Source organism: Centropristis striata, chromosome 11 (assembly GCF_030273125.1).
Source record: "Centropristis striata isolate RG_2023a ecotype Rhode Island chromosome 11, C.striata_1.0, whole genome shotgun sequence".
Taxonomy (NCBI): domain Eukaryota; kingdom Metazoa; phylum Chordata; class Actinopteri; order Perciformes; family Serranidae; genus Centropristis; species Centropristis striata.
In genome coordinates this window covers 21,493,053-21,517,711 of record NC_081527.1, presented here as the reverse complement: position 1 = coordinate 21,517,711, position 24,659 = coordinate 21,493,053, and the positions used below count along the sequence as shown (strand labels likewise).

General features: G+C 38.9%; 2 protein-coding genes across 3 annotated transcripts; both read left to right on the top strand.

Annotated features, from left to right (window-relative positions):
• The first annotated feature begins 12,784 nt into the window (after positions 1-12,784).
• ssx2ipa (synovial sarcoma, X breakpoint 2 interacting protein a) lies at positions 12,785-19,639 on the top strand. 2 transcript variants are annotated; one of them, XM_059344999.1, is made up of 14 exons: positions 12,785-13,095; positions 14,125-14,271; positions 14,485-14,639; positions 14,749-14,958; positions 15,425-15,535; positions 15,646-15,781; positions 15,862-15,964; positions 16,049-16,229; positions 16,322-16,469; positions 17,411-17,547; positions 17,714-17,887; positions 17,981-18,098; positions 18,341-18,494; positions 19,042-19,639. In XM_059344999.1, the coding sequence occupies exons 2-14, from the start codon at positions 14,229-14,231 to the stop codon at positions 19,184-19,186; spliced, it is 1,815 nt and encodes a 604-aa protein (XP_059200982.1). In that variant the 5' UTR covers positions 12,785-13,095; positions 14,125-14,228; the 3' UTR covers positions 19,187-19,639. The 2 variants fall into 2 exon arrangements, with proteins under 2 accessions (XP_059200982.1, XP_059200983.1); XM_059345000.1 differs by having other exon boundaries at positions 12,787-13,095; positions 15,889-15,964.
• An 88-nt stretch (positions 19,640-19,727) lies between these two features.
• On the top strand, positions 19,728-22,280 carry LOC131980714 (guanine nucleotide-binding protein G(I)/G(S)/G(O) subunit gamma-5-like). The gene is made up of 3 exons (XM_059345001.1): positions 19,728-19,890; positions 21,758-21,900; positions 22,003-22,280. The coding sequence occupies exons 1-2, from the start codon at positions 19,810-19,812 to the stop codon at positions 21,881-21,883; spliced, it is 207 nt and encodes a 68-aa protein (XP_059200984.1). The 5' UTR covers positions 19,728-19,809; the 3' UTR covers positions 21,884-21,900; positions 22,003-22,280.
• The last annotated feature ends 2,379 nt before the right edge of the window (positions 22,281-24,659 follow it).

The window sequence follows — 24,659 nt, the reverse complement described above, 5'->3', positions numbered from 1 at the left end:
TGATTAAAATTTGCAGCCACTTCAGTAGTAAGACAGCCTTTCCTAACTGTTCGTTCTGGAAGAAAAAAACAGCTGTGATCAGACATGCCTACATCCATAACTGAGGTGATATTAGCTGATAGGCTGTAGGTTATTACTAGATCTAACACAAGCCCTCTGTTATGAGTGGGCTGAGTAACATTCATTCATTCATTCATTCATTCATTACCATTAACCGTTGAAATCCATACAAATGTAAAATGTAAAAATCTCAAAACAAGAGAGTCTGATTGATTGTCCACATGCAGGTTAAAATCATCTAAAATAATGATTCTGTCATAGTTGGTATGTATAATTGAAAGTAATTCTGAAAAATCTGAAAGAAAAGAAGAGCATCGTTTGGGTGGCCTGTAAATTAACACACAACGTTTAGGAGGGCTGCTAAAAGTGATATTCACAGGACGTGTATTCATCAAATGTAATTTTTAAGACCAAGTGATGCTAAAAGAATGGCTGCTGTAGTTTAACTCACATCTGTGAAAAACTTTGGATTATAAATCCATAATTTAGGATCATAAATCTGAATATCCTGGCATAGTTTTATGACAAATTAAGTTTGCTAATATTAATGGCAAACAGACAGTAATGTTTATTAAAGTGTAAAACATGTTTTTAGTTCAAGTAAATTTCAACTCTATGGTCAAAAGAAAATATCAACACATGTCTTGACTCATGGCTATTTCCTCGTTTATCAAACTTAAGAATATGTATAACACATAGTATTGTCTGAACATACACATTATGTTGTTTTGTTGTTATGTTTCCACCAGGCAACCAGAAACAACAATTGATGCAAAGTGCAAAAAATCAAGTCCATTTCACGTTTCATCTGAAATGGCTGAAACAAGAATATAAGGAACATGTTCTGACTATAACTTGACAATATTTATAACACTCTTATATGTTACATGTGTATATGTTACATTATTTAACATTGAAATTATGTTTCTATCTGACGGCCTACTTCATTAGTGGCAGGTTTTTTATTGACAAAGAGAAGCATTTCTGCTGTCTCACATAAGATTCTATTTCTATTCTCATGGACAACATGTGCTGCAGCATTGAAAAGACGTTCACTGTCCACAGATGTACATGGAGCCGAGAGGTACTTGTGTGCTGCATTGACTAGGGTCAGGGAACAGAGATATGTTGCTTTTCCAATACAGCAGTGGACTCTCATTACTGGGAATGGTGGGTTCACTCAGATAGCCATGCACCTATAGGAATATATAGGCAGCTAAATGTGAACTTCTTGCTCCATTTGAACAGCTAATGAGAGAAATAAGTGTGGTCATGTTTTCAATGAGGCTGCACTGGTTATCGCTGAAAGGAGCAGGAATCTTGTGTTCTTCCCCATACACACACAGTGCACGCTTTATTGTACAATGTAATTTAGCAGACGCTTTTATCCAAAGCCAGGTACACTTGAGAGTTCAACACAAGCAAATAATAAGTCAAGAAACAATACAATATTAAGTGCCATGAATTAAGTTTGAGTCCATTAGGACGCAAGTGCCTTTAGGTTGTGCGAACAGTTTATTTATTTATAGTTCTCATCTGTGTAGATTAAATGTGAAGGTGTTCAGTAAAGAGTGCCCATTGCTATTTTGTAGGCAAGAGACAAGGCTTTGAATTTGATGTGGGCTGTCACCGGAGTGGAGTGACATGTGCTCTGCTGGGCTGGTTGAAGACCAGATGTGCAGCCGCGTTCTGGATCATCTGCAGAGGCTTCGTGGTGCAGCAGGAAGACCTGCCAGTAGAGAGTTGCAGTAGTCTAAACAGGATAACACAAGGGTCTGAACTAGGAGTTTTGTCGATTGCTCAGTCAGGTAGGGCCTGATTTCCTGATGTTGTACAGGGCCAGCTGCTTGAGCCAGACGCAGTCATTCTGTTACAGACAAGAGTGCAGTCTCAGTAGAGTGACCCTGCTTGAAGCCAGACTGATTTGGATCTTACAGGTTGTTCTCAGAAAGGAACACGGAGACTTGGTTCAAGACTGTGCGCTCCAGAATTTTTGAAAGGAATGGTAGGAGTGAGACAGGTCTGTAGTTTCCCACCTGTGTCGGGTCCAGCGATCGTTTTTTGAGCAGTGGAGTCACCTGCGCTCATTTGAAGGTGGTGGGAAACACGCCAGCTGTAAGTGAGGAGTTGATGATGTGTGTGATTGAGGGGTTTACTGCCGAGGAAATGGTTTGAAGGAGATTGGATGGTATGGGATCCAGTGGGCCGGTGGTTGGTCGAGAATCCAGCAGAAGTTTCAAGACCTCCTCCTCGGTCAGAGTGTGTAGAGAGGTGAGAGAAGCCCGGTTAGGTGGCGGCAGCAGCTGTCGCTGGTCAGGCTTAGAGAACTGGTTACTGATGGCAGCAACTTTTTCCATGAAAAAGGAGGCAAACATGTCAGGAGTAAGCAGAGTGGAGGGAGGAGGGGATGGCGTATAGAGGAACAAGTTGAAAGCGGAGAACATTTTCCGAGCTTGATTTGGGAGTATTTAAAATAATTACTTAAATCTTTCCAGAAGTAATTTTAATTTTAAAATGCCAAAACAAATGTGTGCCATTGTTATTAAAAGAGATAAAGTGACATCAGAAAAGTATTAAAAGTAAAAGATTGTTTTATATATTCCAAATATATTATTAGATTATTTGTATTGATGCATTTATGTAAGCAGCATTTGCACTCATATTTAAGACTGTTTGTAAAAAAAAACACGTCTGTGTTATGACCTGCAAACTGTTCGACTCAAACACCAAGAATTCCCAAAAAGATTTTTATCATTTGTTAAAATGTCCCATAATTGGAAGCTCGGCATCTTCTTCATCACCTTCTTCTTCTTTGAACCATCTGTATGCAGAACCACTGTGAGTTCTCGTGTGTCAGTCAGTTTGCAGGTTTGTCGTTCAGACTTTTAGTCAAATATTCCCTCAACTGTTTGTGAACCGAAAAACTTCAGGAACAAACACCCAAAGATGCTCAGGGCATTTTAAAGAGTATATTCTGTACATACATATGTTTACATCATATGCTGTTGTTATTGGCTGTGAGCAGCTTCTCAGTGTCTCACTGAACTGATGAAAAAAGTCGTCTGCAGAGAGAACGGCCATGACATCACACAACTGAAACTTGACTGTTATATGAATATGCAGGGAATTTTGTATAAAGTGTATCACTCTATATTTGAAGACAATTATTATTATAATTATTACTGGTATTATTATTATTATTATTATAACTTTTTATATATATTATAACTAAAGATGTGTGTGTGTGTGTGTGTGGGGGGGGGGGGGGGTAATATAAATACACACTTTTGTCACTCCACAATCTGCTGTGTGTATATATATATATATATAGTTTATGCAGACAATTAATGAAATAATATAATGAATAATATTTGAAAGACGAGTCCTATTATGAATTTGGTTATTGGAATTGTCTTTGATTTTTTTAATCAGTGTGATTGCTGGCCTGGAGTACATGTTGACAAATGGGAGGATCTCAGATGTGTCAGCAGGCCTTGTTTCAAGGCTCTGAAGAGTCTCTTTGTGGCCTCCATGAAGTCGCTCCTGTGAGTACAAATCCTATGAAATCGCAGTACCTATGATTTCAATAATCCTTTGTAGATGTGTTTTGGTTGAGGTATAATCTGGTTTGTTCATCACATCATGTCAGCTGTTTTGAGATGTGGTATCTTTGTTCTATGAAGTCACATGTGGATGTGTATTCTGGTTTGTTTCTTACATTATTATTCCTGTATTGGGATGAGATCTCATCTGTTTTCTCAATAAAGCTTCTATGTGGACTAAGTCCTGATTTTGAGATACATCCTCAGTAGTGGACCCCAGGATCAAAGGGTGTTTTGGCCATTTATCCCCCAACACCCGCATCTGAGGGAGGCCCAGCCAAGGTTGATCAAGCCCTGGTGTGTGTCTCAAGCCAATTGATTCGTTACTTTGTTGTATTGTATTTATTTTCCTTCATTTGATAATTTATTATATTTTATTTCCTTTATATAATTGTATTACTCATTATATTTGATATTGTATTTGATTTTATATATGCTTTATATTGTTTTCTTATTTCTTGTATTGAGTTTAGCGATTGCAATGCCCCTAATAGGGATTTTTTCATAGGTGAATTGTGCCATCTGTTGGTTAAAGTCTGTATTGCACCTGCATTATTCCACAGGCAGAGTTTGAATGGAGTTTTCAACAGAAACACTTCACAGAGATTGCAGAGTGAATTCTGCCCCTGCTGGTCAATGTTTGTATTACACCACAATTTTTAACATTTTATTCCTTAATTTAATGTATTTTTTAGATTTATATACTTATATTTAACATTTATAGACACATTATTTTACATTGTGTACTTAACTTTTACAGAGAGTTTTGTACATTTCATAAATTAATCAAATTATTTGTTTAATTTTTATATTTATATTTACCTTTTACAAACACATTATTTTACATTGTATGATTGAATTAAATGTATACTTACTGTTTATTCAGGTTAAATCAGTCATTGACACCGTTAGGTTACTCCGATCGGCCCTAATAAACCTGAAGGAAGGATGGACCCAGTGTGTCTTTGTCCGTCTCTCTGTGGACCAGTCTCTGTGTTCCATACACAGCACAACCTCAGATTTGGCTTGGAAAGCCGACATAAGTAGGGTCCCTGTATATACCTTGTTGCTGGTCTCACGGTGTCGGTCAAAATTCACTTCCCAGCCTGCATTTCACTCTTAACAGGAAGCTTTTTTGGGTTATTTTATCCCTTTTTCTTTGCTCTCCTTCTACATTTTCATTCCAAATGGGTGAATTATTGAGTATTTTGTAAATAATACTAGCTCTTGAAGGCTAAGGTTAGAGTTAAGCTTTAAAAGTGAGAGAAAAGAGTGTGTGTTTTGTGCTTTTAGTTTGTTTTCCTTAGGAGGTGGAGGTGGAGGAGGTGAGCCACAGACATATATACATAGGCAGCACATCGACTGTGGAGGGACGTGCCTAAAGCGCCGCCATCTTGACTAGCAGAGGCAGCGGTGCATCAATGTACAAAGGAAAGAGGTAATCCTCAATCTCAAAGAAGAATTATTTGCAGAATTTTTGACCGATTTCGAAACATATTGATTTGTTAAAAACATCACACATGAAGCTATGATACAGGGTGCTTGGATATTTTAAAAATGCTGATTTTACACCCCAAATACAAATTCTACTCAATGTTATCAGCAGACGAGCTTCTGACGGAAGATCTGTGAATTAATAGATGCCGGTGTGTTGTGCCTAGTTAAGCCTGTCCACGGAGATCTGCTGCTTGTCTTTGTGTGCTTCATCAATGACGATATATAACCAGGTTGTTACAGGTTTGTTTTTTATCAAAGTCGGTCAAATAAGTGATGATAATACCTTTTGATTCCTATCGCAGTTTTATTTGTTTTATATGCATCATCCCTGAATCCTCTTACCTTGTTATTAAATTAATGTAACTCACACTATCAATCGAAAATGGCTCAATATATGTGCTGAAATAAAATTACAATGTGGATGCAATATGCATAGGTGGGACTATATTTTATTACCTGCCGAGATCTGTATTGTTCCTTTCTCAGACCAGGTAGGTATTAAATGTATGAACTGTCCATTCATTATTATTGATGTAATTATAATAACAACTAATAATAAAATAATATAATTATAATGATAATAATAATAATAATTGCAATAGCAACAATAATCATAAAATAACATAATTATGATAAGAATAGTAATAACAATTACAATATTATATATATATATATATATATATATATATATATAAATCTTTCCATTCTATCCCTGTCTGTCTGTCATGTCTGACGTTTGACAAACAAACGTGAAAATAGCTTGACAACGGAGCAATTTATTATCACTTATATTGTTAGAAACACCATTCCTCCAAAGATGGCGCTTCTTCCGACCGTGTTCCAAGATGGCCGCCCTAGAGGCACGCCACTCCAATGGGCGGCAGCAGTCAATACGGCGTCTATGTATATATGGGGTGAGCTGCCAGGCATACGAGTTACGGAGAGGGCTGAGGGGGTGATGGGGGTGATGAGGCCGGTGTTGAACTGATCCACCATCAGGGCCTCAACCTGCTCCAGGGTCTCAGACTGGAGCTTCCTCCCCAGGTTGCACAGTTGGTGAGGATTTGGAAGGGGTCTCGCCACTCTGCTTGTGACAGCCCAACCAAGGTATCAAATTCCTTTTCCATCTGATCAAAGTAGGGATCCCTCAGATTCACCAATGTTGGTCAGTTGCGTGTGTCTATTTACAGGTGGTTTGGGGGCCGTGTGGCGCCCCGATTCAAAAAATTGCGGCCTGTAGCCATGCTACATGTGATGGTAGCGTTGGTCCCGGTGCCTGTGGCTTTTGACCACGCGTAGCTGGGGCATTGCCCTGTGGACCCGTATCGGTGGCGAGAGTGGTACTCTGGAGAACAGGTTCTAGGCCTCTCCTCCCGGGGCCATCTGTGGTGATCACACCGGTAGGAGACCACCATCTAGCCATCTTCCCGGTTCTCTCCCCGCATTTTGGGCCATGAGTGGAAAAAAGTGAAGAAATAAAAATAAATTCAAAAGAGGAGAAAAAGCCTTTAATGAACAAATAAGAATACAAATCCAGATGAAGAGAGAACAAGATTTTTAACTTTTCGGTCCGTTAAGGACCTTCTCCAGGTTGAGCTTGTTCTGTTTTTAATAAAGGTTTTGTCTCTCCTGTCTTAAGGTGAACCTAGTGGTGTAATCCAATATGGGCTTTTGGGGGGTTTACAGAGGTGATTATTATGACTACTGATTATGTAAATGAGTCCATTTGATTAGGTTTAAATATTTTTTTCAGGTATTTAATATTCTGGGTAAGTATTATGGTTGTATTTGGTTTTCAGGTAGCCTAAGTATATTCTTGGTAAGTATTATGGTTGTCCTTTATTTTGGGATCAGGTCAAAGGTCAAATTTAGGATTCACTAGAGGTTAGTTTTAGGGTTAGTTTTAAGATGAGCTAAATATCTAAAAAAATGTTTTTAGTTAAGGTTAGTTTTTAGATTAGCCTAATAGCTAAATGTTTTTTGTTGTTGTTTTAGTGTTAAGGTTAGTTTTAAGATTAGCTAAGTAGCTAAATGCTTTTTTGTATGTAGCTAAAAAGCTAAATGTTTTTTTAGGGTCAGGGTTAATTTTAAGATTAGCTAAATAGCTAAATGTTGTCGTTTTTTAGTGTTAAGGTTAGTTTTAAGATTAGCCTAATAGCTAAATGTTTTTTTTTTGGTTTTTAGTGTTAAGGTTAGTTTTAAGTTTAGCTAAATTGCTGATTTTTTTTTTAAATAGCTCAATGTTTAGGGTTGGGGTTAGGGTTAGTCTTAAGATGAGTTAAATAGCTAAATTTCTTCTTTTTTTAAAGATTAGCTAAGTAGCTAAATGTTTGGAGGTTGTTAGGGTTACGATTAACATTAGCTAAATATTGTTGGGGGTTTTTTAGGGGTTAGGAGACATGAATCACAGAGTTTGAAGGGATCTTATCTCTCTGATGGTGGCCTAATTGTGCCTCATTGTGATGAATAGATGTTTGAGTTCCACACCAAAGGACCAAAGTTTGGTCCGACCAAAAGTGGTGGTCTCGGTCCGGACCAAACGAACCAAGGTCCGAACCTTTTTCAGTGTGAAAACTTTTTTTATAGTTCGGACCTTCGTATCAATGACAGGAAGTTTTTTTCTTCTTCTGCTCTCGAATTACGGTACAGGAAGTTACGTCACGCTAATCAGCCGTAACAGCAAAACACAATTACCCTAGCAGATAAAACAAAATATATGACAAAATGAGCCGCAGCAGTACATGAGGAGATGAGGAGATTAGATGCCTGATTGAAATCTGGTCTGACAACTTCATAAAGAGTCAACTGGAGAAAAAACATAAAAATAATGAGACTTTCAACTTGTTTTCTGAGAGGATGAGAGAGCGAGGTTTCGAGTGGTCGGGAGAGCAGTGCCACCTAAAACTGCGCCACATATATTGATATGTCCCCTACTCATTACTTCCAAAGAGTATAAACCTTCGTCTCAATTTACCCTCTTCCATAACACTGTACCTCGCAACTTCCACACATATTAATGCCTTACTCCTGCCATCATGAAAATGAAAATAAATATGAAAATGAATATGAAAATGAAAATGCCTCCAAAACCAGTGTCCCAGAACAGGGACATGTATAATACCACATAATAGTAACTCAAAAAACACTGCCTTTAAAGTGAACATGACAGTGTATTAAGAATAGGGCTCAATATGATTCCGGTCCGTGTAGGTCCTATAGATGGTACCTTCTCCTCCTCTCACCAACCGTCCGGTCACAGCAGGGCCCCAGAGTCTCCGTCTCCGCTGTGCATTCAAAATAAAGTTCCATTCTCCCTCATATTCATGTCATTCAGTCAGTCGTTCTCCGTGCTCTGAATGTTTTCCCGAACAAAGACCTCAGCTTTTTTTGGGTCGGTAAAGCTCAGTCTCTTCTCCTTCCAGGTGAACCTCAGAATTGCCGGGTGTGCCAGCGTGTGTTTCACCTGATGATCCCACAGAGCTTTCATTATCAGGGAGAACCGCCTTCGTATGTCGGATCGCTCCTTGGTCATATCTTCGTAGATTGAGAGAGTGCAGTCCTCCCATTGTATCCCTCTCTCTTTTTTCGCTGCTGTCAAAACTTTCTGCCAAGCCATGTAGCTCACCAGTATCACCCGCGGTGGTTGGTTGTCACCTGGCCTGGGTCTCCCACTTCTGTGGCTCCTCTCAATCTCATATTCGTCTCCCAGTACCTCCAATCCTTCGTTCAGTATTTTCCTTATGTAGTCATTCATTGCATTCCCCATTTCTTTTCCTTCTTTCAGTCCAATCAGTTTAATGTTTTTATGCCTCCCTCGGTTTTCTTGGTCATCAACACGGCTCCAAAGTTGCTCCACTCTCTGTCTATGGACTTTGTTATCATTGATCATGCTAGCGTTGCTATTTTCCACATCAGCAATACGATTTTCCGCTTCTTCAAGCCGTGTTTGTAAAGCATTCACTGCTTTCTTGAGTTCTGTTGTGTCCGACTTAATCATCGACACATCGCTCGCCACTTTATTCAAAGTCGAGCTCATCTTTGAAATTTCTGTGAGGATATCCCCCATGTTGTTCTTTTGGCTAGCTTCGCTGCAGGTGTGGCTGACAGGGTTAGCTTGTATAGCAGCTGAAGTCAAGCAAGTTTGTACACTTCGTTTTCCCTGGTTAATTGTGCGATTCGGACCTACGTAACTTTGTGTAGCTTTGACTGTGTAGGAGTATCAACTACTTACGACATTAATTAAACTTCCATGGAGAGCGTATGTAAGTTAATTGTTATTAGTTGTCGGCGGAGGACGGGAGCTTATCTAAGATGCGGCCATTTCCCAGGTTTCCCCTTACGTGACTCCTCTAGATCGTCACTTTTTAAAAGCATTTATTTGTTACAATATGTTTAATATGGGGCTCATAAAGTGGTTAATATGACAGTAGCCTCGGTCGAGACACAGGCAGTGAGAGAGAGAGGGAGAAACTTAATGAATATGTTCGGTATTTTTTTATGTTCAGCTCAAGGTAACCAGTTTTTTTAGATCGACCCAAACAAAATATTACCTGGACACTGACGTAAGCAATTTGAAGGATATGCAATTGATGGCACGGAGAGTAAATGAAGATGAATGGCTTAATGTGTATAGTTGATGGATAATGTGCTAATTAATTTTGCTAAGGTGAGTTCGAATCCAGCTCTTACCGATCTCGCAAACATTTTATTTTCAAACGTTTCTTTTTTATAGGCAGCTGTGATGCAGTGTTCACTTATTCAATGATGTAACCCCACAGTAGATAGGAGATGCGACTCATAAAACGCCAGGTATTATGTTTATAAATATGTGACGAATCTGCTGACAGAGGGGGGGGACACCTGCGGATGTTGACGCACGCACACGTACGGAAACCAGTTGGTGTGGAAACCAGTATAGCTATAACACCGGCCTAACAACGCAGCGTAACCAAAACAAAATGAGCAGCGGAAGTACACAGGGAGATGACATGTCCAGTAGAATTGTCTTGTAAAGTCTGTTATTCCTTTTGCAGTGTGAAACGAAAAACCAACAGGACCAAATGTATACAATGTAACAGAACACGGACCTTGGTTCGGACTTTCAGGTGTGAAAATGCCCTCAGACTTCAAAGTGTATTTATTTTCAATGTTTTACAAGATAATTGCTTAAAACAATGCTAAAATGCACTGGGATATGGCTTATCTCTCATTATTATATTTTGTTGTATTTGAAGTGTAATACTTACCATATTGTATGTATGTGCACCGGAGAACAGAACCATGCCAATGAACATTTCGGCAGCGATGCAGCCCAGAGACCAGATATCGATGGCCTCATCAAAGGGAACTCCCAGCAGTACTTCTGGAGCTCTAAGACTAGCGACACAAGTAAAATCTAAAAAATACATTTTCACTACCATTTTTGTTTTGCTCTCCTCAGGCAGTGGGAAAACCAGCGGGGCGTACTCAGGGGATATATAGCCCTCCTTGCATGCAGATTTGAAGGGTGGTGGTCACTTTCATGTGCAGGTTTATTACTTTACTGTGCAAGTTGTAGTGCTTGGTGATCAGTGTGTACACGCGGTGGTTGCTATTGGGGTCTGCGATAGATCTCCCCGTGGTAAGTACCTTGCCAACAGTTGCAATATGAATGTGTAGATTTTCACAGTCCGGGACTAAAAACTGAAAGTCTTTAGTAAATCTGGGAGTTTTACTGGAGTCACGGCGTGCTCCCGTCATCTTGATCGTTAAGTTTAAGGTAGTGATCTGCACTGTTTCATATCAGTATTTTCCTAGTCTTTGGTTTGCGATCATATGAAACGTGTTTCATATTATCGCAAGTCGCAGTGATGTAACACATTCAACGACCAATAGATGAGCTGGGGAAAGGTCCCCGGTTCCAGACCGGGCAGTAAAAACGACTCCGACAGGAAAAAGTAACATCACAATAATGCTAGTAAGCTCAGTCCTAAATAAAAATATAGTGATGTCATATATTTACAGCCACAAGCTAGATTTTGGGGGGGCGCTGTTTCTTAGTAAAGAGAACAGTAAGGAGACCCAGTTAAAATTTATCAAGAAATGTATACATAAATAAGTAATAAATATTCAATGATTAATGTATGATTAACTAAATGAAAGTTGATAGAGCTGATGATTATTCAATTAAACAAATTATAATTAAATAGGACATAAATTAATATCATGAATTCATTTCAAAATTTTCCTTTAAATTTTTTTCCCACTAGGCTGTGACTAAAAACTCCAAACACTTGTCTTTAGATTTCAGCAGGTGTGAGCCTATAGTTTTCCGGTCTTCTGATGTATAGGTAGCATTAGACACTGTGTTGAGTCACAAACTGATGCTGTGAGCGGGGTCTAGAGCCCCCAGACATGCATTCAAATCAGTTGGTTCAGTGGGGTGATTTTTGTGATTGTTGGGCTGTTTTAAATGTTCATTTTTCTTTTCTCTAGATTCTTTTTTTAGGCAAATCAGCAACCCTTCACTCAATGTTCAGTGGAAATCACTTTGCTCCCTGGTCCACCTACTTTTAGTACAGGATGGAGCTACAGAATGCTTCTCAGTCCCTAGCAGGCACCTCTAGCCCTAAATAAACTGATAAGATTGAACTTTTTTACCTTTGCCAGGTGTGATGAAAGAGTTGGCATATCAAGAGCTGCATAGTGCACTGAGTTACACTGCTACATGATGAGAATGCAGAAATATCACCTAATATGCCAGGACCAGTTAGTTTTGTGGCCATCACTCTATAAATATGACTATACACTTCCAAGCAATTCCTCTTAAGTTCAGTGATGCATTAAAACAAGAGAAATCACCTGAAGAGGAATTTACTCCTGAATGCACAACAGCAAGCTACTATATTATGCTACTTATCCTACTTAAATTAAAATTAAGAAGTGAAAGTAAATAAACTCATTTTAAAATCTAACTTGCCCTGAATGTACTATAAAATTCATTGTATGCCAGAAAGACCACATCATTGTGTGTAGTTGCTTTTCCTCTTTTGTATTATATTGTTGTACTGTGTACTTTTCCCCTGCATATTTTCTGTATGTAAACTGTATTGTTAAATTAACTGTATGGGTTGTTTGGTGGTTGTGCTTTGTGTGGATTTAGATTTCTACACTGTATTATTGAAGGCTTGACCAAATCGATCTTTTTTGCCAATTAAAATAAATACTTCACTTGCTGAGTACATTCTTGATGGATTTAAGTAAATGTGGAAAGAGTTTAATAACAAGTCCAAGCAAGATATAGTTTGAGTGAAAATGCATGTGTTTGGGGAGAAACGAAGATATAACTAAATTAATAAATCTTGAATTATACTGCATGAGTCTTACCTGACAATATTTTCATTGACAACAATGGAGAAAGCTTAAGTATCCCAGTGTATGAAAAGGCTCCATATTATGTTAAGTTTAACCACATCCTGGTCTGTTAATACGATTTTTATTTATTTATCATGCCATTAGATGTATTGTTATGATTCTGTGGCATCATAGATGACACTTACCTCTTGCAGCCACAGGGGTGACTATGCAGAGTGCTTCATGACACCTGACAGCATTTCTCATTTGCATAATCGCCCCCTGCACATGTTCATATCCAATGCACGGCTCACATACTGGTTGCTTAACAACCCTGCCTCCAATAACAATGACGTTTGGTTTGCAGGCAGAGCAGGAATAGACTTCAAAAAACAGACTCAGCAGCAGCAGCAGCCTGAGCCTGTCTGCTTACTCTCTGCCTGGCATCACTGCGTTCACATTCGAATAGGTGACACTTGTTTGTTTTTGCTGCCGACAAGGTGACGACTAAACTCTGCACAGGAGCTGCTGGTGTTTTCCATGAAGGCGATTTTTCTTCATTCCACCGAACTTGGATTGAGTTGCCACATTTCACACCGCACCCGTGAGTATGTTTAACTTAGCATACAGCTTTTATCCAGGTTAGCAAACGGCGTCGGTAACGTTAGCAATTAACGCTAGTAAACTGCGTGTTTGTAAGTTTTGATTAAACGGTTCAATTAACATTAAATTAACGTATCAAGGCAGGACCTTTGGGCTACGCTACGTGACGTGACATGCGCTGAAGTAAACTCGTCAACTATTTGACTGTAAAGTTGGTAAATTATAAACGTGTAACGAAAACACAAGGGTTTAACGTTAGCAGACCTGCTAAGGTTACTGTTAGCGAACGTTCCAAACATTACTTTGTAACGTCTAGCGTTCACTGACTTAACCGTCACGTTTAGTGTTGACGTATGACGACATTTTTAAATATAATTATAACATTGAGGTAAAACCACTAAAAAAAAGCCGACGCATGCATGCCACTCTGCGCCTCAGTGTAACTTTAGATAAGAGTTTGTGCCTGTGTTCTGGTTTGTTCGATAACTACATTGCCAGTAACCTAACCCAGCACATTTACACAGAAAACTAGGCACTTCTAATGGCTGGTAGTTAACGTGTGTTTTCACAAACCTGGTGCCATCAAGTGTTTACTGTTGCATTACTAAACACGACTCCCTTTTGTACAACACAATGTGCTTGACAACCCCTGAAGACTCACACTAGAACATTACAGTACACTGTCAAGTTGTGGGAGTGGTAGATATCTGGTTCAGCTTGTTTCACCAGAGCATGTCACGATCATACTATGGTCCCAGAGGCACAAAAGTAAAATAATACACGTGCATTTTCAGATTTGGGCCCTCTTGCAATGGAGTCTGTCATTTTTATCCTTGTAAATCTTTTGGCTTTATGCAGAGATCATCTTACCACCCTGCAACTTAGTTGCCAGTGGCCAATAGGAGGGCTCTCTTAAACCCCAATCTAAACCCAACTGGCACACATTAGACACAGTTAATCCTGTGTGGGTGAAGCTGCAGCCCAGATTATCTACTGCTGGTCTATCTCATGGCTTGATGCTCCATTGCAGGGTTCACTTCCAGTGGGAGCCTGTGATCCACAGCCTGACTGCTAATCCACCTCCCGGTTGGCAACTCATGACCTCACATCCCTGTGTCCTGATGTGTCGGTGATATGGGAGAGTGGTGGACAAGTGTGCCAATAGGGACGTCTATGGGTAAGTTTCTCTGCTAATGGTTGGGACGTATTTGGTAGACTAAATCAAGAATAGAAAGGCTCATGAGCTTTGCTTTATTTTTGGTTTCTGCTAGAGGTGACCCATATTTTTGTTCTCATTTTGAGCAGCAATCTATTTCAAGCCTCAGTATGAGAACGTACAGTGGATGTAATGGGACTTGCCTTATTTTCCTTGTCTCTGTTCTGTTATCAGGAAACTATGAGATCTCCAGCATATCACTTGTGACAATGTCCCCCTCAAGACAGAACAACCTTGTGTCAATGCCCCTGTCCAAAAGCTCCTACAATATGATAAGTGCCTTTTGCACAGAGGATAATATTCCTCAGTGCATTTCATACATCAATCAGGTAAACAAATACCCTGATAAATGCTTGTTATTGTCGTTTATAATTTGCACTTTAATTTCTGTAAAGATCATTCACCACAACTGTGACACAATTCCATTTTCTTTCACAGGAGCTGGACACGCTGGGCCTCTCCTCCACATGTATCGAGGCCAGCTCACCAGGGGGAGCCGGCCTGAACCCAGTGCCAGCTCTAAATGCCATGTATGAGCTACTGCAGATTCACCGACGTGATATGTGCAGTTTAGATGAGCTTGAGAAAGACCAGCTGAAGAAGTCCAGCACCTTGGACCACATACAGATGAACAATTCCAGACTCAAGGCATGTATGACAGCGCCATCTCTCAGGGTTGTGTCTGCCTCAGTCCAGTTTCAATTTAAGACTGGGCTTTCTTTTATTCCTCTTTGGATCTGGCTCTGTGTACCCACAGACTACAATCTGAGTCTATAAAGCACAGATACAGATTTCTGGCCACTTGAGGGCAGAAAAGAAACCTACGAGTCTGTATACAGGAAGAATATTGTAATGTTGTCTCTGCTTGTTCGGCTAAAAATACCTCATTCAAACATACCAGTAAGGAATTGAAGGTTATTTGTCACAATAATTATCACAATAATATGTGTAGACAAAGGACTGCTGCAGATAACAGCACTCCTATGTCCTCAGACAGCACATCATTTTAGGATGGGTAATCCATTCTTGTAGCTTCAACCCTGCCCTAATTGCTTGTGAAAATTATTGCCACCTCACTGTGCTCATAATAAGAGTTATATGCATTTCTTTCTAGGATCAATTGGAACTGTCCATAAGGGAGAAATCAGGTCTACATGAGACCGAGAGGCAGCTGCAACTCAAAATTAAGACTTTGCAGAGCTGCTTGAAAACAGAGAAAGATGAGGTATGCTTTTGCTGTATCTTATAAGGAACATGCTATCCATTTTACAAAATGTGCAAGTACAAACAGCATGCTCAAGCCTGCCAAACTCCTGACTCAATCATCCTGGACAGGTTCAGAAGCTCCAGAGTATCATTGCCAGCCGTGCCTCTCAGTACAGTCATGATGCCAAGAGAAAAGAGAGAGAGGCTGCAAAGCTTAAGGAACGCCTCAGCCAGCTGCTGGTTGACAGAAAGGATAAGAAACTAGGTAAATATGCAAGTCTTCAGCAAGAGTTTATAGGCTCTAAATTACTCTTGAGTCTTGGTATTTCATGACAGGGTAATTAGATTTTTGCTTCCTATGGTTCCAACTAGCTATCGATGTACTGAATTGCTTGGGACGGTCGGATGGAAAAAGGAGCCACTGGAAAACTGCAAAAGCAACAGCCAGGTATCATGAAAGCCCTCTCGTCACTGTATTTGCAGAATGTGTAATCGTTAATGGGATAACTGCATTGTAAATTGCTCTCCGCAGCCATGAGGGTGAGATGTACAAGTCCTTGCTCAATGACTATGAGGCGAGTCAGAGGTCCTTGATGCTGGAAAACGCTGAGCTCAAGAAAGTCCTTCAGCAGATGAAGAAGGAGATGATACACATCCTGAGTCCACGGCGGCCCTCTACCAGAGGAGCCGCTGCTGATGACAGTCAAGAGCAGGTATTTTTTCCTCTCATGGTACCTATGCAAAGGAAAGAAACTTGAGTATATGTTTACTGTTATAAAACATTTGTTTTTGCTGTTTTGCTCAGGCTGATTCAGACGGCGAGGAGAAGGTGGGAGACTCGAGCAGGGAAACTCTGGACCAATCCTGTGAGCATGCCAGGGAGCAGCTCACCAACAGCATCCGCCAGCAGTGGAGGAAACTGAGGAACCACATGGAGAAGTTAGACAGCCAAGGTACATAAAAAAGCCCTGTCACATACCCTGAAATACTGAAAAAGTAACTGAAGTTCTTGTAGTTTTATAAATTTGTCCAACAGAGACCTTATTATGCTTTTCTATATTTGTTGTCATATAAGTAATGTTACAGCGTCCGATGTTCATATAAAATGTGGCCAAAAATTTAAATAATGTAGGAAACATGGGTAAAAGTAATCCCTTCCAGCAAAAACCCCAGGTTTCTGGACGATCTGATATTAAAATTTGAATTTTGGAAGAAATGTGTAGCTGTTACAGACCAAGGTTATAATAGTTTTGGATTTTTCATTAGCTTTAGTTTTAATTTCGTTGTGAATTTTTGTTTTCAAATTCAGTTAGTTTTAGTTAGTTTTTAGAGTGAGTTTTCTTGTTTTAGTTTAGTTTTTAGTTTTTGAAAATGCTTAGTTTTAGTTTAGTTTTTATTAGTTTTAGTGTTAGTTTTAGTTTTTTTGTAATGGGCTATGTGTTGGGTGCGAGATTAAAGTGGTCATAATAAATTTTGCCTTTATTTCCTTGGATTTATCCATCTCAGCCCCAGTAAGGTTATTAACTCTTACAGTTCTGGGTGTTTTGAATTTTGGTTCGAGTGTAGTCATCCCAGTCTCAGTAAACATATTTACCATGTGTTGCATGTTCAAATAGAAACACTGAATTATGTATGAAAAAAGTTGACAAAAACGAAACTAAGGACATTTTCACTATAATTTTAGTTAGTTTTGTAACCACGCAATACAGTTTCAGTTAGTTATCGTTTTTTTTAAAACTCTAGTTTTTATTTTTATTTCAGTTAACGAATATGTTTTTTCAATTCTAGTTTTCGTTATTTCGTTAGTTTTCGTTAACTATAATTGTTACAGACATCCAATAACTAAACGGACATTAAGATGATCATCTGCTGCTGTATGTGTTTGTTTGTCAAGCCTCTCAAGTGCAGAACCAGCTGGAGTCCAATAAAGAGGTGATACCGAGGGAGACCCACGAGGATGAGATGGAGAGGATGAGGCGTGAAGTACAGCAGTGCAAAGAGTTCATTCATGCACAGCAACAGCTCCTCCAGGTCAGCTTCTGCTTGTTTATATAAGAGCAGAGATGGTCAGTTTGCCAAGCAGAGTTATATATATAAAAAAAAAAGATATATAATGCATGTTGTATATTATTTGGAAGTTATAAAGAATAATTTGGTCAAAAATGACTAAAACATCAGTCTGTTTCTGTCTGTCTAGCAACAACTCAACACATCGTTTGATGATGAGACAGCAGCTCTTCTGAATGACTGCTACACACTGGAGGAGAAGGAGCGCCTCAAAGAGGAGTGGAGACTCTTCGAGGAGCAGAAGAGAAACTTTGAGAGGGAGAGAAAGAACTTCACAGAAGCTGCTATTCGCCTGGGGCGAGAGGTACCCAAGTTCTCTGTACCACGATTTTATTCAACACACTGTGGGTATTGTATATGCATGGCATTCCCTTTTTAATCTTATTGTACTCTACAGAAAAAGGCCTTTGAAGAGGACCGTGCTTCTTGGCTCAAAAATCAGTTTTTGAACATGACTCCCTTCACAGACCGTCGGAGATGTTCCTCGTCTGACGGGCAGAGTGCCTTATCAATCCGTAAGTAGGCCTTATATTTAAAATTGCAGATAAGAGAGGAAGATGCAATATATTATGGAAAAAAACAAATGGATCGAGTTAGGTAGAGCTTTGTTGTATCGTGCAGTCGAAATATGACATAACAGTGATTTGACTTTTAAGGGTAGAGATGGTTTTCATCAATTGCTAATAAAGAAATAAAGCTAGTTTGAAAAAAAAGTTTTCAATAAGCTTCTTTTCTTTGAATATCTGTATCATTTCAGGAAGTGAGCCAGAGATGAGGATGTCTTCCACAAATGCTCAGCTGGTCAAATCTTCAACCTACGCCACCTTCTCCACTCCTAAACCTACACAAAGTGCTGCTGTGCCATCCACAACCGAACTTTACCGCACACTCCGCCTCATTCCAGATAGCAGGTACTATTCAGTCACTTATTTACCATTATTTGTGTTTCCTATGCATGTTTTCAGTGCTGGAATTTAATTAGGTGCCGTGTTAGGATGGGAAAATTTAACCTTCAAACTTTATCCCATTTACCTTACTCACCAAATGACTTATTTTACTTTGATAGAAAGCTGCACACTCAACTAGCTGGATCAAAGACAAAAGACTGGATAAAATAATCTGAATTAGCCACGCTCTATTAATACGTTTGTTTATTTTTTGTTTTGTTTTTTTACAAATCTATAATCGACAGCCTACACTTTTACTTTTTACCTTTCTTTTATTTGCGATGAGGTTTTTTTTTTTCTGTTATTTAAAAAAAATGTATTACTATGTTTCATTCTGTTATTGTCTTTTTCTGTATACATAATTTGTCAAAATATATCATCCAGTATTGAATAACTTGTCAAGATCACAGAAACAGAAAACAGAAACAAATGTATCCTTTGAGTATAAGACCATGTTGCTGGTATTATTGTTGCCATGTCCTACCTATTGTTTATTTATTCTTTATTTTAGTTTCTCCAGACACTCAAATCGGGGACGCTGGCAAGAGTCCAGCACCATTGAAGATGGCGATATTCGGGCCAAATCCAAAAACAGAGTTCGATGTGGAGACTTGAGTATCTTCTCTTTGGGTGAAGATGAGAATAGCCTCACCTGAAGAACCTCCAAGTGCCTTTTTTTTGTGTGTGATTTTTTTTTTTTGGGGGGACTATATCATAAATTTATGGCTGAATGCCATCACCACGGATGAACACTGCTTTTATTAGGGTTTTTAAAAACATCTTTGTTATGGACATGCACCAAAGCTGATCAAACAAGAAAGCACTTTAATGAGTCTGCCATTGCTCATTCCTTTCCTTTACAAGCAAATCCTCACTGACAAATCAGATTTTCAAGCTATATTCAAAGGAGGGTGTCTAGTAGTGATTTATTGAGTAAGAAATCTTTTGTTTTCTTTTTTACTTGTGGATTAAATTAAATGTTTAAGTTTTACTTTATTTAGTAAGTAAATTTAATGTTTACATATTGTAGATGTGTAAATTGTGATTTTATTGACATAAGATTAATAATGATCTGCTCTAACAGCACAATAAAGATATTTTTAATGAAAGGTTTTAGTCTGTGCTTTAGCGCCCTCTGGTGTGTTTAAATGGCAGCTACAGTCACAAGTTTGTACAACCGGAATCCGGATGTGATCATCTTTGCTTTTGTCTCAGCATCCAGCCCAGAATCCCACCTTCCGCCCAGCGTTTATTCTTCCACAGAAAATACACATCGAGAATGTCGAGTTCCTCCAACCTTGTAGCCATGAAAAAAGTCGTACAGCAGCTCCGTTTCGAAGCGAGCTTAAGCAGAGTGAAGGTAAATTGTGTGCTTTTTGTTTTTCCGCCAAATACCGGAGGGGGAAATATCAACCGTTACCCCGATCCGCTAACAATGCTAGCTGCTGTTAGCCGCTAAGTTAGCCGCTAGTCAACAGGCGTCACAGGGCGTAGCTTGGACTGGGGGGGAAGTGTTGTTAACTCTCTGGGGTCTATGATCGCGCCGTCCTGATCAGATCATGTGGCGTTTAACATAAAAAGTAGATCACATGGAGTGCTGCTACCAACTTCACCCCAAAGAACAGAATTGAAATTTTCTCCCAGTTTTTATTTGACGTCCCTAGGTCATGTAAAACCAAAGATATGATGGTTTTAATTTGATGGTACAGAAATATTTGAGCCTTGTTGTCGCTCTCTGTGTAGTTTTGCACATCGTTTGTTTTTGAAGAGTTGCGGCTAGCAAGGAAAAAAAGCATACAAATATACATGTTTTTATGGTACTTTTTTGTATATAGTTTTATTATATTTAATTTTTAGCTTTTTATGCTAATATTTGCATCCTATATTTACATTTTCATGTTCCAAAACAGTTCATTGCGCATGTTTGTGGTTTTTATTGTCGTAAATAGTATAATTTTTCAACTCGGATTTCATGATTTTTGGGCTCAATATGTTGATGAAGTAGGTTAAAGTGAGAAAATAATTGTCAGATTATATAGGTGAAGAAAAAATGGATACCAAATATGGGTAAAGTAAACATTTTTTTATGTGGTACGTGAAGGGCGAAATCTGAAATATTCAAAAACGGCCAAAAATAGGCTCATACCCAGGAGGGTTAATGATGTACTGTTAAGATACCGTCGACACCTCTAACTTGTGACAGTCAGCATTGTGTAATAACTTAATATTACCAAACCTGAGTTATAACCTAACTTAATAAGTAAAATTGTAACTTAACCGACTTGAACATTAACCTGATGAATAACCCTTTATTCTCTTTCAAAGGTAAATTTTTTTCTCATCATTTTCACCTGATGGTACATGTATTGTAGATACTTATTTTACACAATTAAGTTATAAAGCAAACTAACATGAGAACCCATGGACGAAACAAAATGAACCAAGTGATTCGTAATTCGACATAAGTGTTGTCTTTCCTGGTTTAATAGGTTGCATTACAGAAAAGTGATGTAATTTTCTGAACTTATTAGACCATTCTGTTATTTGCCTTAACCCACTTAGTAATATTATTCACATTAGTGATAATTATCAAGAACCTCATTGTGTTAAAAAAAAAAAAAAAAGTGAAAGCACCAAATGTCTACTCTACCACTTACGATATTTTATCAAATACCTTATTAATATTTATTTTCTCAATCGCCCAGCCTTAGTTTGAACGTTACATGAGTCCAGCAGGACTTTCTGCAATTCAGAAAGTACTAAGTAAAACCTGCAATAATTTATATTTCCTCTTGGTTCAAGGATGGCTTATGGCCAACATTTTTCTATCTGATACTGGTCATAGCTTGATAACGATACATATTAGGATATAGCATGTTTTGTGATAATTCAAGAGACAAATAGTTTATGTTGAATAACCACAAGGGAAAGCCATTTTTTTAAAATAATCAATGTTAGCAAAACAGTATCTCTGTAGACAGTGGTGATATGTAACTAAGTACATTTACTCAAGTACAATTTTGAGGTATGTGCACTTTACTTTAGTATTTCCATTTTATGTAACTTCATTCCTTTTATTACACTACATTTTGAAGCAAACATTGTATTTTTAATGCCACTTCATTTAGCTGACTGCTTAAATTACTTTTCAGGTCGAGATTCAACATGAAAAACATCATTAAAGATATAAGACTTTAAATACATTTTGGCTCTGCTTTTGTCACCAGGTCTCCCAGGCAGCTGCTGACCTTCAGCAGTTTTGCATGCAGAACGCCTTGCAGGACCCTCTGCTCACCGGCGTGTCCTCCAGCACCAACCCTTTCAGGCCGCAGAAGGTCTGCTCCTTCTTGTGAAACCACTGCATTCATTGGTGAGTCTGCAAACCCAATAAAACCAAACCCACTCCAGTTCATTCATATCCAATCATCAGCCTAATCTGTTTTTATTTGTCTTTGACTTTCTTGTTCTGCAGGCCTTCATTTTGATGCTACAGGGAAAAGTTGACCTCAACACTGCTCCTCATGCCAAGCCATTATACTGCCACGGGATCTCTCGAGTGTAGAACACATTGGAATCATGTCAGGAAGATGACCATCTATTTTTCAGCCACAGTAGAAGAAAGGAGACAGTTTTATTTTTCATGGCACAGTGTGATTTTCAAGTAAATAATTGTGCCTTTTCTATTCTATTTTAGTCATCACTGTTCTGGACTTTTTTGTATTTAATGAATTAAAAAAACGTTCTTTACTACTCCAATGTTTTATTGATGCAGAATTTTCTGGGTTTTTTTGCGGGGGAAAAAATACAATATTTAATCAGATATCACTGTCAGAAGTATTTTATTGTATTCTTCAGATAATAACAGAAATAGATGATCATCAAAAAGCAAGATTTTTTTTTTTTTTTTAAAGCAAAAACTACCGTTTGGGCCCAGCTTTCTAAATGATTTATGATCCACTGCTATACAGCCAGTGTAGTCAGCGGAAAGAATGGGCCTGTAGGGCAACATGACCAATGGTGGAAAAAAGTTAATTTTTACTTTGTAAAATATTCTCCACTGACCTTTTTCGCAGATGACATTTTGACATGTCACAGTAGGAATAGCAGAATAGTAAGTACTAGAATCAAAGATGGCTGAATTCAGTTTAGCTGCTTTGGATTCAGAGTCCTGCTATTGCCTACTGGTACACTTGAATAAAGAGCCATTGCTAATGTAGCTATACTTGTTTTTTTCCTATTTTGACGAGTCAAAAGGTCTGCTGTGAAAAAGGCCTTTTACAAGTAAGTCTTGCATTCTACATTTCTACTTAAAAGTACTTAAAAGTAATGTGTTAATAGTGAAAGGATGGTGAAAGTTATATACACACACTACTCAAAAAATAAATAAACGGAACACTAAAAATAACATCCTAGATCTGAATGAATGAAACATTCTTATTAAATACTTTGTCCTTTACATAGTTGAATGTGCTGACAACAAAATAAATTATCAATGGAAATCAAATTTATTAACCCATGGAGGTCTGGATTTGGAGTCACTCAAAATTAAAGTGGAAAAACACTACAGGCTGATTCAACTTTGATGTAATGTCCTTAAAACAAGTCAAAATGAGGCTCAGTAGTGTGTGTGGCCTCCACGTGCCTGTATGACCTCCCTACAACGCCTGGGCATGCTCCTGATGGGGTGGCAGATGGTCTCCTGAGGGATGTCCTCCTAGACCTGGACTAAAGCATCCGCCAACTCCTGGACAGTCTGTGGTGCAACGTGGCTTCGTCTTGCAGGAACTGCTGACACACTCCAGCCACATGAGGTCTAGAGTTGTCTTGCATTAGGAGGAACCCAGGGCCAACCTCACCAGCATATGGTCTCACAATGGGTCTGAGGATCTCATCTCGGTACATAATGGTAGTCAGGCTACCTCTGGCGAGCACATGGCGGGCTGTAGGGGCCCCCCAAAGAAATGCCACCCCACACCATTACTGACCCACTTTCTACTATTTCTACTGACCCACAAAGGCAGAGGTAGCGGTCCTGCTGCTGGGTTGTTGCCCTCCTACGGCCTCCTGATGTACTGGCCTGTCTCCTGGTAGCGCCTCCATGCTCTGGACACTACACTGACTGACACAGCAAACCTTCTTGCCACAGCTCGCATTGATGTGCCATCCTGGATGAGCTGCACTACCTGAGCCACTTGTGTGGGTTGTAGGCTCATCATGCTACCACTAGAGTGAAAGCACCACCAGCATTCAAAAGTGGCCAAAACGGGTGGTCGGTAGCGTAGTGGGTTACGCAGGCGCCCCATGTGTAGAGGCTACAGTCCTCGCTGCAGCTGGCCCCGGTTCAAGTCCCGCATCGGACAGCCCTTTACTGCGTGTCATTCCCCTCTCTCTGCCCCCTGTTTCCTGTCTCTCTTCAACTATCCTGTCCACATGAAAAAGCCCCAAAAAATACATTTAAAAAAAAAAAAAAAAGTGGCCAAAACATCAGCCAGAAAGCATAGGAACTGAGACTGTGGTCACCACCTGCAGAACCACTCCTTTATTGGGGGTGTCTTGCTTTGATTGATTGTCAGTCCGTGTTGCTTCTTAAGTGGATCTGTGATTGAATTGGAGTTACATTGTGTTGTTTAGCAGTGTATGTGTGTGTGTGTGTGTATATATATATATATATATATATATATATATATATATATATATATATATATATTCATTATGAGGTCCCCAAATATCTGTCCAACTACTATAATACCACTATAATAGCTTCAGATGCAACAAGCCAAGATGCAACAAGCCCAGCTCATATATAGCTGAACATATCTAGTTAATTAACTGCAGTAAAACTATGGAAATTCAAAATGATTGAACAAGAGTAATTCTCTCAGAATTTATTTATTCTGTTACAGTGTACATTCTATTGATTCATATGATTATTTCATTCTATCACATTTATTTTATATTAAACACTTGGGGCTCGATAGAGTAGAAGTATACAATAGCATAAAATGGATATACAGGTACCTTAAAATTCTAAAGTACACAGTACACAAAATGCATTAATTGAAATAATTATATTTTTTTAATAATGCGTATGTCACATGTTATAGGGTTATCAAACCTAATGAACAATCA

Coding starts and splice junctions, on each gene's coding strand:
- ssx2ipa (XM_059344999.1), top strand. CDS start 14,229: ATGGGAGAGTGGTGGACAAGTGTGCCAATAGGGACGTCTATGG. Junction 14,272..14,484: donor GCCAATAGGGACGTCTATGG/GTAAGTTTCTCT, acceptor TTCTGTTATCAG/GAAACTATGAGATCTCCAGC. Junction 14,640..14,748: donor GCATTTCATACATCAATCAG/GTAAACAAATAC, acceptor TTTCTTTCACAG/GAGCTGGACACGCTGGGCCT.
- LOC131980714 (XM_059345001.1), top strand. CDS start 19,810: ATGTCGAGTTCCTCCAACCTTGTAGCCATGAAAAAAGTCGTACAGCAG. Junction 19,891..21,757: donor CGAGCTTAAGCAGAGTGAAG/GTAAATTGTGTG, acceptor TTTTGTCACCAG/GTCTCCCAGGCAGCTGCTGA.